The 15,105-nt window shown below is 35.6% G+C and overlaps 1 protein-coding gene across 1 annotated transcript in view; it reads right to left on the bottom strand.

Moving 5' to 3' along the window:
- The window catches only part of TRIM37 (tripartite motif containing 37), a 156,957-nt gene that overhangs the window by 31,416 nt on the left and 110,436 nt on the right, over window positions 1-15,105 (bottom strand). Inside the window, exons 20-22 of the mRNA XM_021704395.2 lie at window positions 11,403-11,531; window positions 10,858-11,047; window positions 8,993-9,111 (exon numbers count right to left, since the gene is read on the bottom strand). Of these exons, the coding sequence (XP_021560070.1) occupies window positions 8,993-9,111; window positions 10,858-11,047; window positions 11,403-11,531 (438 nt within the window). The remainder of the gene's footprint in view (window positions 1-8,992; window positions 9,112-10,857; window positions 11,048-11,402; window positions 11,532-15,105) is intronic.

Raw genomic sequence — 15,105 nt, 5'->3', positions numbered from 1 at the left:
AAAAAAAAAGTCCATGCAATTTGAAGAGAACTTTATGGTTTTCTATGAAATCTAATAAATGTGTTCTTTTGTAGATTGTGCTATTGGTTTATAACTAAAATATCATTGCCTAAACCAAAGTCAGATATCTCCTAGAAGTTTTATTGTTTTAGAATTTAAATCTAGGGGCACCTGGGTGGCTCAGTCGTTAAGCATCTGCCTTCAGCTCAGGGGTGATCCCAGAGTCCTGGGGATCGAGTCCCACATAAGGAGCCTGCTTCTCCCTCTGCCTGCCACTCCCCCCTGCTCATGTACTCTCTCTCTCAAATAAATAAAATCTTAAAAAAAATTTAAATCTAGGACTAGTCAATTTTCAGTTAGTTTACATATGTAGTATGAGCTATGGATACGAGTATACGTTTTTTTGATTACAGATAGCCAAGGACCAAGACTATACTCCCTCCGCAGGATTGCCTTTGCATCTTTATCAAAAATCTGTCCTTACGAATGTGAGTTTATTGCTGGATTCATAGTATATTCCATCCATGAATTTTTCTAACCTTATGCTAATACTATGCTATATTAATACTGTAGCTTTATTATAAGTCATGTAGATTTAGTCATCAAATTTTGTTTTGATTTCAATGATTTTCTCTATTTTTCAATTTTTATTTCATTGCATTCTACTTTGATCTTTTTTAAAAAAAAAGATTTTATTTATTTGACAGAAGAGAGAGAGCGCCTACAAGCAGGGGGAGTGGCAGGCAGAGGGAGAAGTAGGCTCCCTGCTGAGCAGAGACCCTGGGATCATGATCTGAGCTGAAGGCAGACGCTTAACCATCTGAGCCACCCAGGCGCCTCTTCTCTCAGGTTTTGCTTCATGTATTTTGAAGATCTGTTCCTGGGGCATAAACATAAGTACATGTCATATGTCCTCATTAACTGATCTTTTTATTGCTATGAAATAAACTTCTTTATCTCTGGTAATATTTGCTTTGAAATCTAACATACTTTTGACTAGTACTAGTATGGTATATCTTTCTATTTAAAGTGTGTTTCTGGAGTGCCTGGGTGGTTCAGTCGTTAAGCGTCTGCCTTCAGCTCGGGTCATGATCCCAGGGTCCTGGGATAGAGCCCTACATCGGGCTCCCTGCTCGGCAGGAATCCTGCTTCTCCCTCTCCCACTCCCCCTGCTTGTGTTCCCTCTCTTGCTATCTCTCTCAAAATAAATAAATAAAATATTTAAAAATAAAAAATAAAAAAATAAAGTGTGTTTCTTGTGGGCAAAGTAAACTTGAGTTTTGCTTTTTTAGCCAATCTGACAATCTCTACCTTTTAACTGGGTGTTAGACCATTTACATGAATGCACTTTGGTATTCGTCCTATCTGTTCATTACCTGCTAACTTTTTCTGTCTTCTTTAAGTAGTTGTTTGTAATTCCATTTTATCCCTTTTGCTTTATTAGCTATATGTCTGTCATTTTAGTAGTGGCTTTATAGTTTATGGTTGTGCTATTACCCCCTACCCGAAGATATTCACATCCTAATCCCTGGAATGTGTGACTGTTACTTTTTATAGCAAAAAATGGGAGCATACAGCTATGATTAAGCTAAGGATCTTCAGATAAGGGAACCATCCTAGATAATCCATGTAGACCCTAAATGTAATTATGAGAGTCATTTTTAAGAGGAAAGCAGAGAAAGATTTGACAAAGAAAAAAAAAAGACAAGGCAGTGTGATCGAAGGCAGAAATAGATAGGAGTGATGTAGTCACAAGCCAAGGAATGCTGGCAGCCCCAGAAACTAAAAGTCAAGGAATGGATTTTCCCCTAGTGCCTCTGGAGCTAGTACAACCCTACTGAAAACCTCATTTGGGGCTAACAATAGTTTTTGGATTTCTGGCCTCTAGAAGTATGAGGGAAGACAATTTCTATTATTTTAAGTTGCCACGTTTGCGCTTACTATACAGCAGTATATATCTTTAAATCATCAGAGTCTAGCTTTGTTACTGTATCACTTCACATACAGTGTCAGAATCTTCTATTTCCATGCTTTACCCTTTTGGCCTTTATACTTTTGTTGTCAGATACTTTACTTCTATATGTATTTTATAAATTCCAAAATACAATGTTATCATTGTTTAAACAGCCAATTATCATTTAAAGTTATTTACATAATGGACAAATTTTTTAAATTTACCCATGCAATTTCCATTTCTGGTACTCTTCATTCCTTTGTTTAGATTCTGAAGTCCGACTGGTATTATTTTTCCTTTTATCTGAAGCATGTACTTTATCACATAGTCCAGATGTGAAAATACCTTTATTTTTTTTTTTTTAAAGATTTTATTTATTTATTTGACAGAGACAGTGAGAGCAGGAACACAAGCAAGGGGAGTGGGAGAGGGAGAAGCAGGCTTCCCGCTGAGCAGGGAGCCCGATGTGGGACTCGATCCCAAAACTCTGGGATCATGACCTGAGCCGAAGGCAGCCGCTTAACAACTCAGCCACCCAGGCGCCCCAATACCTTTATTTTTTAAAAGATATTTTTGCTGAATACAGAATTCTAGGTTGAGATTTTTTCTTTAATCTTTTCAAGATGCTGCTCTATCATTTCACTTGTATTGTTTCCAGTGAGAAATCAGATTTCATCCTTATCCTTATGCCTCTATTAAGTAATTTTTTTCACTGCCAATTTAAGACTTCCTGTTTATCTTTGGTTTTGGGCAGTTTGATTATGATGTGCTTTGGTGTTTTCGTCATGTTTGACATGCCTGTAGTTGACTGCACTTCCTGGATCTGTGTTTCAACTTTTCATCAAGTTTGGGAAACTTTCACCATTCTTTTTCTTCCCATCCCCTTGTTTGAGGACTCTAGTTATCTACACATTAAGCTGCTTTAAAATGTTCTACTGTTTTAAAATTCATTTTTCTGTTTCATTTTGGACAGTTTATATTGCTATGCCTTCAAGTTCATTAATCTTTTCTTTTGCAATATCTAATCTATGGTTCATGTCACCCAGTGTACTTTTTATCTCAAATATTTTCAAGAATTTCAATTTGAGGGGTGCCTGGGTGGCTCAGTCATCAAGTGTCTGCCTTCGGCTTGGGTCATGATCCTGGAGTCCTGGGATCGAGCCCCACGTCAGGCTCCCTGCTCAGCAGGAAGCCTGCTTCTCCCTCTCCCACTCTCCCTACTTGTATTCCCTCTCTCACTGTCTGTCAAATAAAAAAAAATCTTAAAAAAAAGTTCAATTTGAGTCTTTTACATCTTTCATATCTCTACTCAACTTTTGAAAAAATGGAATAATTATAATAATTGTCTTAAATGTCTTTCTCTCCGAAGAATACAGTTGTCTTTTTTTAAGCCATACAGAGATTTCAAAAAATGCAAAACAAGTTTTCTCATCAATTATTTTGGTTTAGAAAGTTATTCAATAAACTTTTATGTTAATATGAACTAATTATTATTAATATGAACTAATAAAAACTTAATTTGCTTTAATTTCTAATTCAGAAAGCATCAGTAGAAATAATCCAAATAAAGAAAAATAGTTCTTGCTCAATTTAGATGGATTATACTCCCATTATGTTTTCCTGCCTCTTTACATGTCAACTAATCCTTGACTGAACACCAGATATTGTAAATTTGACTTTGATGGGTGCTGGATATTTTGTGACCTTATAAATATTCTTGAGCTTTGTTCTGGGATGCAGTTTAGTTATTGGAAACAATCTGATTCTTTCAAGTCTTGCTTTTATCTGTTAGGTGGATCGGGAGCACTGTTCAGTCTAGGACTATTTGTTCTCTACTACTGAAGCAAAAATTTCCCGAACACTTTACTTAGTGCCCCATGAATTATCAGCTTCTCCACTATAGTGGTGAGAACAGACACAGTTACTGCCCCTTATGAGCAACAGGCACCACTCCCTCTAATCTTTCAGATAGTTCTTTCCCCAACCTCAGGTAATTTCCTCACAAATGTGCCCTTATCAACACTTACGGGAGCCCTCTACAGATCTCTGAAGTTCTCTGTGCAGTTCTTCCCTTTCTGGAATTCTATCTAATACATTCTAGCTGCACTGGTCTTCCTGGACACTCAGCCCTATCTCCTCAAACTCAGGGAGTCTGTCAGACTCTAACTCAGTTCACCCTCCCCAAGTTATAGCCTGAAATCTCCCTCAAGGCTGTAAGCTCGGGCAATCATACAGCTTATTTGTCTATTTCTCGTCTCTAAGGGATTGCTTCCATTTGTTGCCTCATGTCCAATGTCTAGAAAATGTTGTTTTTCTTCTTTTTTCGGTTGTTGCAGAAGAAAGGGTTATCACCCTATTACTCCATTATAGCTAGAAACAGACATCTCATACCAAACTAACAAATTTCAGTGCAACAGAGTAAAATAAAATTCACTGACATGGCTCTAGATTCCACATTACAAATTATATTTAACGAATACAACTCGTTCAACTTTGGTGTAGTATCAAAAATAATTAACAATTATCTAAAACTGTTTTTCTAAATGTTCCTCCTTAACAGAAAGTAGATTATAACAGCTGCCAAGAATTGGGGGTAAGGGGAATGGGAAGTAACTGCTAACGGGTTTCTTCATGGGGTGATGAAAATGTTCTGAAATTAAGTATCAGTGTTAGTTATAGCACTGAATATACTAAAATCTACTGAATTGTACACTTATTTATAAGGTCAATTTTACGGTACATGAATTGTACCTCATCAAAAAAACCACTTTTCCCAACTATCCATGATAATTAAAATCTGTGAGGCCAGATTTTAAACATATACTTCGACCAAAACAAGTTATAGCAACAAAATGAATATAGAGGCCACTGTTAGAATCCAGTTGTCTTTTTTTTTTTTAAAGATTTTATTTATTTATTTGACAGAGAGAGACACAGCGAGAGAGGGAACACAAGCAGGGGGAGTGGGAGAGGGAGAAGCAGGCTTCCCGCTGAGCAGGGAGCTGGATATGGGGCCCGATCCCAGGACCCCAGGATCATGATCTGAGCCGAAGGCAGACGCTTAACAACTGAGCCACCAAGGCACCCCTCCAGTTGTCTTTTTTAAAGCCATAAATTAAGAGATTTCAAAAAAATGCAAAACAATACAAGTTTCCTTACCAAATATTATTTTGCTTTAGAAAAAAAGGTAACTTTCACAAAAATGTTATTCATGTTAGTATACAATAGGTTTATTATTTTTAAGTGAACTTACAAAAGTTTTTAAAGTTAAAAAAATTTTTTTGTCTCAGTTTTTTTTTTTTAAGATTTTATTTATTTATTTGACAGTCTCAGTTTCTAACTCAGAAAATATCAACAGATATAACCCATATTAAAAAACTCTTTGGTGTTTGCAATAAAATTTAAGAGTATAACATCCTAAGGCCATATAGTTTGAGAACTGCCAGTCTGTCCCTCCATAGTATGCCAGGGGTTCCATACTAGCACACATCTTAACAGACATAACAATATAGTAATTAACAATAGTTAATAAGAAATCCTGAGAGAAATGTATGTAAAGACACACTAATGTTTGTTATTTAATTGCATGTCTTACTTGGAAGTTTCAGGTAAGCCAGCTGACAGTTCCAGAAACACAGATAAGTAGTAACCACGAACAACTCCATTTCCATCCTTAAAAAAAGGAAAAAGAGTCAATTATACTTCAATAACTAGAAGAAGAGATGTTACACAAATACAAACGCTAGATCAACTTAAATGTAAAAAATTAAGCCACAACCAAACAAACACAGATTAATATCTCATATTTGGATTGGGAAATACTTCTAAGCTTAAAAGCAGAGATAATAATAAAACCAACAGATTTAAGTCTATAACAATTTAAATCTCTTGTACATTAAAAAAAAAAACAAGAAAATATTAAGACATTCAAACCAAGGAAAATGTCAAGAAGTGTGATAAGAGTTAAGAGTTCTGGGCGCCTGGGTGGCTCAGTTGGTTAAGCGACTGCCTTCGGCTCAGGTCATGACCCTGGAGTCCCGGGATCGAGTCCCACATCGGGCTCCCTGCTTGGCAGGGAGTCTGCTTCTCCCTCTGACCCTCCTCCCTCTCATGCTCTCTGTCTCTCATTCTCTCTCTCTTAAATAAATAAATAAAATCTTTAAAAAAAAAAAAAGAGTTAAGAGTTCTAACATATACAAAACTCTTAAATACCAGCCTCCAAGAAAAATGAAAATACCAAAGAAAAATACAAAAAAACAAACTCTACTAGGTATGAGACCAAAAAAAATGTATATATATATATATTTAAGACCAAAAATGAGTAAAACAGAAAAAAGTAACACTTGATGTTGAAAGTAATTAAATATAATTTCTATATAATGTGTATATGTTAGGATTCCACATAAAAGTCTGTCTGAAAATTCTTAATCTTAGGAAACAAACTGAGGGTTGCTGGAGTGCGGGGTGGGGTAGGAGGGATGGGGTGACTGGGTGATAGACACTGGGGAGGGTATGTGCTCTGGTAAGTGCTGTGAATTGTGCAAGACTGTTGAATCTCAGATCTGTACCTCTGAAACAAATAATGCAATATATGTTAAGAAAAGAAAAAAAAGAAGATAGGAGGAGTGGAAGAATGAAGGCAGGGAAATTGGAGGGGGAGACGAACCATGAGAGACAATGAACTCTGAAAAACAAACTGAGGGTTCTGGGGGGTGCTGGGAGGATGGGTTAGCCTGGTGATGGGTATTAAAGAGGGCACGTTCTGCATGGAGTACTGGGTGTTATGCACAAACAATGAATCATGGAACACTACATCTAAAACTAATGATGTAATGTATGGGGATTAACATAACAATAAAAAATTTTGAAAAAAAATATATAATGAGGACTTAGTAAATATTATTTTTATTATTCCATACCTGTTCTCTGAGCTCCCTATACACCCTATCACAGCACCCACGCTATTAAATGGTCTGACACCTGACTGATGGTTTTCAATTGCTCTCCCTGCATCCTTTTCCACACCCCCCTCCCACTACCACCAACACATATATCCACCAACATACCTGAGAACTACACCTTGTACCCATTTGAAACTGTGATCTACTCTGGCATGTGATTCTTAAGAAGGAGTGGTCATCCCTGGTTGAGTCATTCAACTCAACCAGTGGTTCTCAACTGGGGATGATTTTGCCTCCCAGGGAACATTTTTGGTTATTGTAACTCAGAGGAGGTACTGTTGGCACCTAGTAGTTAAAAGCCAATGATGCCACTAAACATCCTACAGTGCACAAGGCAGCCCTCTACAACAAAGAATCATCTGGCCCAAAATGTCAGTGGGTGTCAAGTTAAAGAAATCCTGAATGAAATAGCAAGTTCAAGAATTACTTCTTCACCAGCATCAAATGCAATAACACGCAAATTAGAAGCATTTCATAAATGCTGCATGAAGAAAAGGGGGCTGTAATTCCAGCACATGCTATAAACATTTATAATCAATATATATCAATATATATAAATACATCAAAACTAGCTAATCTCTGCAGGTCCTTTCTTTAAAGATTTTTAATCGAAATATTTATATCTTAATGTTTTAACAATCAACACTTCACTTTAAAAATCCTTTTCATTTAATCTCTTCTACTGAAGTAAAGCTGGCTGCCACAGGAGCATCAACCTAGAGGGGAGTGTTTAGCATTCTTTAACTAAAAAACCTAAAAAATGCCACCACCACACACACTCACAGGGCAGCCCGAGGTAAATGGTGGCACCTGCATATATGCTTTGAGCTACAATTCATCAATCACTAAAATTCAAATGAGTGCAGAGGTAGAAGGTGGTAATGATTCAGAGAAATGGGAAAAAAATTTCAATGCCAAATATCATTAATAAAGTTGACATCCTTTTCTAACATATAAAGGACACAACAATGGCAAAACACATAGCCTTATTTAAAAACACCTTCTGGGGCACCTGAGTGGCTTAGTCATTTAAGCATCTGACTTGATCTCGGCTCAGGTCATGATCTCAGGGTCCTGATATCAAGCCCTTGTCAGGTTCTGCACTTAGTGCAGTCAGCGTGTCTCTCTCCCTCTCCTCCCCTGCCCCCCTCCCATGCATGCTCTCTCTCAAATAAATAAAATCTTAAAAAACAAAAACAACAAATACCCCAAATACCTCTGCTACTCAAAATTACAAAATGTCTCCTATGCTTTTAGATAAAGAATGATAAAACTGGAATAACACATAGAAGAATACTGAAAATGTAATTGAGAATGAACTGCCAGAGTTGAAGTCAGTTACCATAAAGGATTTTTTTAAATGGCTAAAGTTTGGAATAATTCTATATGAGCAAAGCAATTTACAAATATTAATAAAGACTGACTTTAGGGTGCATGGGTGGCTCAGTCAATTAAGCATCTAACTTCAGCTCAGGTCGTGATCTTAGGTTCCTGGGATCGAGTCCTGCTTTGGGCTCCTGGCTCAGCAGGGAGTCTGCTTGTCCCTCTCCCTCTGCCCGTCCCCACCCCAACCCTCACCGCCCTGCTCCCACTCATGCTCTGTCTCTCAAATAAATAAATAAGTAAATAAAATCTTAAAAAAAAAGACTGACCTTAAAAGACAAAAGTACTTAACACTTAATATTATAATTAGTTGTTTTTGTGCATGCCTTTCCCCTAAGCCTGTGAACATATCTAATCTCATCTTTGCATATGTAGCAAATTCAATGCCTATCATTGAATTTACTGAATGAGCAGATGAACTGAATGAGCAGATGAACCATCTGTAGATTCCCCCAACCCCCTGTAAACCTCCCTTCTAAGTAAGACATATCCTTTTATGTAGTCCATTATCCACTTTGCCTTCCTCTGTGCTCAGTGTCCTAGTAAATCAAATTCAGTGGCACAATAAATGCTGTATTCAGATCAAGCATGTTGGATGGTAATGTCTCAATAACCTTTAACTACTCCCCAACACCAACACACAAAAAATCATTATTCCCACCTCCCACCAAATTATGACTTTATCATTCCATACCTTCCTCAGGGGCAGCTGAAGCTCCTTCAGGTAGTATAGGTTGTAATTCCCCAGTTTCAGAATTATTTTCCAAATCAGTCATTTGCATTCCTTCCAGATGACCTCCTTTAGCGTTAGCCCTCAAAGGAGAAAACAGCCTGATATTTTTGTATAACTAGTCAGTGATACAATATATATTTTCTTCTTGTCCTGAAACTGAGCATGAAACCAAGGAGGGTATATGGCACTGGTGTTAAATATAAATTTCAAGTATTGTTTTTTAAAAAATTCACTGTAAGACCCACAATAAAAGGTTAGAAAATGATGGATTGTATCAATGGCAATATCATGGTTGTGATATTGTACCAGTTTTGCAAGATGTCATCATTAGGGGAAACTGGGTAAAGGTGCATAGGGTCTCTGTGTATTATTTCTTAGAACTGCATGTGAACATATAATTATCTCAATAAAATTCTGATTAAAAGACAAAAATAGAAGTCCTAAATAATATGTTCTCATTGATATGGAAAGACCTCAGATATATTATTGAGAAAATAGGGTGTACGTTTTGTATTAAAAAAGCTATATAGTCACAGTTGCTTAAATATGCATAAAAACTGAGAAGACACAGCATATATAAAAAATTAAAAATAGCAGGGATGTGTGTGGGCAGGGAGCTGGAAAACTAAGCAGATGGGAGACAAAGATGGGGAAATTTTCTCTTAATATTCTTTTTTTACTTCTATTTTTGAACCACTTATTATTAAAATTTTTGCTTACAAACTACTTTAAATCAGGCAAGGAAAAAAAGACACAAGTTAGAAAACACCACATAAGCCAGGCTAGCAATACAATTAACTGTAAAATGAGGGTTATAGCTAAGAGCTGCAGATATTTACAGAGCATTTTACAGTCTAGAAAAAAAGTCTATGTTCATATACATTTAATTGTTATGACTAAAGGCAGATATAAATATCTCCATAACAAAATATAAAAGCTAGTTGTAGCTTCAACCTGAAAGGAATATGTATAAAATCAGGGTAGGTAAGGAAGGACAAGACAATCCTGATGATTATAACACCTTTCCACTGCTTAAACTGGACCTAAAAGAGAAAACTAAATCATACCAGCTGTTCTTTTACATTTGGTAATTATCCAGACCTTAAAGCTATTTAAATTAGGTAAACTTAAGGGATGTTAATCTCTCTAAATTTAATTCAAAGTTTTTTTTCAAAGTCTCCAAGGTAGAACTATTCCATTGTTTAAACTTAGGAATGTATTTAATATCTATAAGATAGATGAGCAGATGGTATTAATGGCTCATCTAGCACATTCACAGACAATATATTCCATAATCACTCTATCTTTTTAATGGATGGAAGTTTAACTGACATGGCTGGGATCTGAACTTATGTTTCCTGGGCGAGAGATAAAGGTCACAATATATCCTTTTGAGAAATTCCAACTCTTGAGTTTTGAAGACATTTTCATAAGAGAAGAGAAAATAGATGAGATTAAGGACAAAAGCAGTGTTAAAATAAAATTGCGAGAAGTGCTTTGTTACATACAAAATATTCGTAAAAGACCTATGACATAATACGGCCCACCCAACACAAATGTCTTTGAAAAGTGTGGAGGAGATAGAAAGGAAAAAAAAAAAAAGCTGACACATCAAAAACTCACAAGGCAGAATTCACACAAGGTTACACACTTCAGTGAAAATGATATCTAACATAACTGAATGTCTGAAACTATCCCATTTCATTCCATTAAGAAAAAAAGGTCTCTGATACTTTATAGTTAGATTTTAATACAACAAACTTTGCCTACTAAAAAATTAACAAAGTGGAAATTTATTCATTATGATGTAGACCAAAAGAACTTACCCCAAGGTGACAATTTTCCTCCTTTTCTCAACAGCAGGTAAACCATTGAAAACTGCAACCACAACAGCATCCGAATCCAAAGCTTGACACTGCCGGTCTTCAGATTTTGGCAAAATATCACTGATAGTGCCATGTGTTAAGGCTCGGGGAGAATTGTGCTTGCTCCCAGACTGAGAGCTTCCTGGGGAGCCTACAGAAAAGAAAGGGGATACTTAGAAAGAAGGCAAACAAAGCTCTTTAGTCTCCACTTTAGAATATCTCACTACATAAACATTTTTAAACTGCAGGAAAACTCAAAACCAATTAAAAAATATATCCCAGTTTTTTGATGCCAAGTATTTAAAATTAAGGAATCCAGAATATGCAGTCTAATGGCTGCATTTTCTTACTGATGGGTCTGTTCTCTTGTGAGATCAAGGAACTTTCAAATCAGGTTTCAGCATTGTCAGTGCCTTTAAAGATCTAAATCTACGTACACCATAAGATCAGTTTTAAATAACAAACATCTACCCACTGAAATTATATTCTAAACTCTCCAAATTTACCTTCAGATAGAGTTTGACAGTCTCCCTTTGAACGGCTATTTTCCCCAGAGTCTATTGCTCTTCGAAGTGACAGACTACCTGCTATACTGGATCGAGCTGGCTTGGGTGAATTACTCTTCTTATTTGTGGCTGCAAAGACATTTAAAAATATTTCCGAATAAGATAAAATAGCACAAAATTCACTACATAGGCAGTCAGAGGAAGGCTAATCTTATGGAATGTATTCTATCTACTGTGTCCAAAAAAACCCAGGACACTCTGGTCCCAAATGGTTTATTTGGGGTCTTATGCAAAAAGTATTCCTACTTTGCTACTTGTGGACCAGAGTCTTAACAAAACCAGAAAAATATTAGTAAACCCCAAAAGAAAAATCCTACCAGATATGAACTCCAATCTCAATACCAAAGTATTAACAACAAAAATAAAACCCCCCAAAACACTTGAAAATTGTAAATTATTGGATTAACAAGAAAATCAATTAGAAATAAATCACAAATAAAATACACAAGATGTTTGTGGCTAAAATAATTAGGAAAAGAAAATGTACAGACTTATAATGAATTAGAAAAAAATGAAACTAAGTGGCCTACTACGCAAACTCGAGGAGCTAGAAAAAGAATAAAAATAAATAAAAAGAAAGAAGATACGCATTTAAAGGTAATAAACAGGATCAGCAAGGTAGCAGGACACAAGACCAAGAACTGATTATCTTTTTATAGACCAGCAAAGCACAATTCAAGAATGCAATTAAGTAACAATTCCATTTACCGTAGCATCAAATAGAATAAAATATTTAAGAAAAAATTTAATAAATACTTGCACATTGAAAACTATCACACACTGCTGAAAGATAATAAAGATGGAAATTTTTTAATATTTCCAATAAATGCTTAATAAAAAAAAAAGATGGGAAAAATACGGTGTTCACTGATCAGAAGACTTAATATTGTTAACATGGCAATACACCCAAAATTGATCTACAAATTCAACACAATCCCTATAAAAATTCCAACTGTTTTTTAAAATTTTATTTTTAATTTTTTTAAAGAGAGAGAAAAGGGGAGGGAGGGGCAGAGAGAGTAGGCAAGAGAGACTCTCCAGCAGACTCCCAGCTGAGTGAGTGAGGAGCCCGATGTGGGGCTCAATTCCACAATCCTGAGATCACGACCTGAGCCAAAACCAAGAGTTGGACGCTTAACCAAGCCATCCAAGAGCCCTAGCTGTTTTACTTTTTAACTGCAGAAATTGGTAAGTTGATTCTAAAATTCATATGAAAAGATCCAGAATACCCAAAACATCTTGAATGGAAGACTCATAGCAGCATTATTCATAATAGTCAAAAAGTGGAAAAACACTACATGATGCCCATCAAATGATGAGTAGGTAAACAGAATATGGTACACATATACAATGAAGTTATGATTCAGCCATAAAAAGGAATGAAATAATACATGCTACAACATGGATGACCCTTGGAAATGTTATGCTAAGTGAAAGAAGCCAGACACAGAGGCCCATATTGTATGATTCTATTTATATGAAAAGTCCAGAAGAAGTAAAACCATATAGAGAAACTAGACTAGAGGTTACCAGGAGATATGGGGAGGGAAAAATGGAGAGTGACTGTTCACACGTCTGGAGTTTTTGGCGAGAGGGTGATGAAAATGTTGTAGACAGTGTTCTAGATAATGGTGATCATTACATGACTTTGTGAATATATTAAAAACTGTTGAATTGTACACTTGAAGAAAAAGATGTGAGAAAAAATTGCAGTGGAAAAATTGGTCTTAATGTATATATAAATTATAATATGGTCCTTAACCAATAATGCATTCTGTTAATGGACTATTAAATTAAAATAGAAACAAAGGTAGAATTTAATGTAATAAAAAGGTGGAAGATGCTGGAATGGAGGGGGTGGGAGGGATGGGGTGGCTGGGTGATGGACATTGGGGAGGGTATGTGCTATATGGTGAGCGCTGTGAATTGCGTTAAGACGGATAAATCGCAGACCTTTACCCCTGAAACAAATAATACGTTTGTTATATGTTAATAAAAAAAAAAAACAGAAGACAGTAAATGAAAATATATCTAAGAACTAGTCTTTGAAGAGACAAATAAAATGGACAAGTTTCCAGCAAGTCAAATCAAAGGATAAAACAAGAAAACACATATAAGCAAAATAAGAGAAAAGGTTTAACAGCCCATATTTAGAGAACTTTTTAAAATTTAAGAGACCAGAATAAGCGGCTTTATAACAATAAATTTAAATATTTAATAAAATGAGTAATTTTCAAGGAAAATTAATTATGGAAACTGGCTTAAGGAGGAGAAATATGACCAATAAACACACTGAAATTAAACAGGTTGTTAAAGTTCTGTCCCTGAAAGAACTACTAACTGGTTTTATGAACGAGTTTCATTAACTTTTAAAGAGCAGATAAGATGTTAAAATAATTTCATACCATAGAAAAGGACAAAAGCTTCTGAATTTATTCCATAAGGCTGGCATAAATTGAAATTCATATGGGTTAAGGATAATTTAACAAAAATACAACTCGATTTTACTTATGACTACAATAGTCAAGAATTCTAAGTAAAATATTAGCAAACTGAATACGGCAGTATATTTTAAAAAATTATAAATTATCAAAACCAAATAGGATTCATTCTACTATCTCGAGAATGGTCATAATTAGATTAAGATAATTAGATAAAGAATGTAATTCTTTAAAGTTAAAATAATCAAACAAAACAATATGATCATTTTGACATAAGCCAAAAAAGCATAATTCTATACAACTTCTTGAGAAACAACAACCTCTTAGTAAGTAGAAAAAGAGGTAGTTTGGTGCAATGGTGAAAGCCACAGGCTCCGTGGTTCAAGTTCTTGGCTCTGCCAATTACCACTGTGAAACTCTGAGAATGTTGTTTAATGCCCTGTGCCTCCATTTATCTATCTGTAAATTGGGGATAAAAATAACTTGCCTCAGAGTTGTTGGGATTAAGTGAGTTAACGCACATGCGACTTACTTAGAATGATACCCCACACAGAGTAAACAGTGGTACTTACTGTATACAGTAATTATTAGCAATAGAAGGATATATCTTTTAACTTGGTTAAAAACTATTAAAACATATAGCACAGGCGCCTAGGTGGCACAGTCAGTCATGCATCTGACTTGGTTTCGGCTCAGGTCGAGACCTAAGGATCATGAGATTGAGCCCTGCGTCCGGCTCCGCGCTCAGCACGAAGTCTGGTTGAGATTCTGTCTCCCTCTCCTCCTGCCCCTCCTGCTCCTGTGCTCATACTTTCTCTTTCTCGCTCTCTAAAATAAAAAAATAAATCTTTAATGAAATATATAGCAAATTTTATACTTGAGAAAACTAAAGGAATTCCTAAACAGAGTTGAAAACATTATAAAAATTCTATTACTGCTATTAGCATTGTTCTGAGATCCTAGCCTAGACAATGAAAAATGAAAAGTAAATAAGCAAAAAAGGAATGAGCAAACTGTAATTATTTGCTGATATGATCATCTACTTAAAAATTCAAGATAACTGACTGAAAAACTTAGAATTTAAAAATTTCACTAAGTGGGCTGAATACAAGACAAACATAAAAACCAACAGTATTCCTACAAGTGACAAATAATTAGAAAATATTCTGGGGGGGGCAGGGGAGGAAATCCTACTCACAATA

Source organism: Neomonachus schauinslandi, chromosome 15, assembly GCF_002201575.2.
Source record: "Neomonachus schauinslandi chromosome 15, ASM220157v2, whole genome shotgun sequence".
Taxonomy (NCBI): domain Eukaryota; kingdom Metazoa; phylum Chordata; class Mammalia; order Carnivora; family Phocidae; genus Neomonachus; species Neomonachus schauinslandi.
This window is presented reverse-complemented; position numbering and strand designations above follow the sequence as displayed.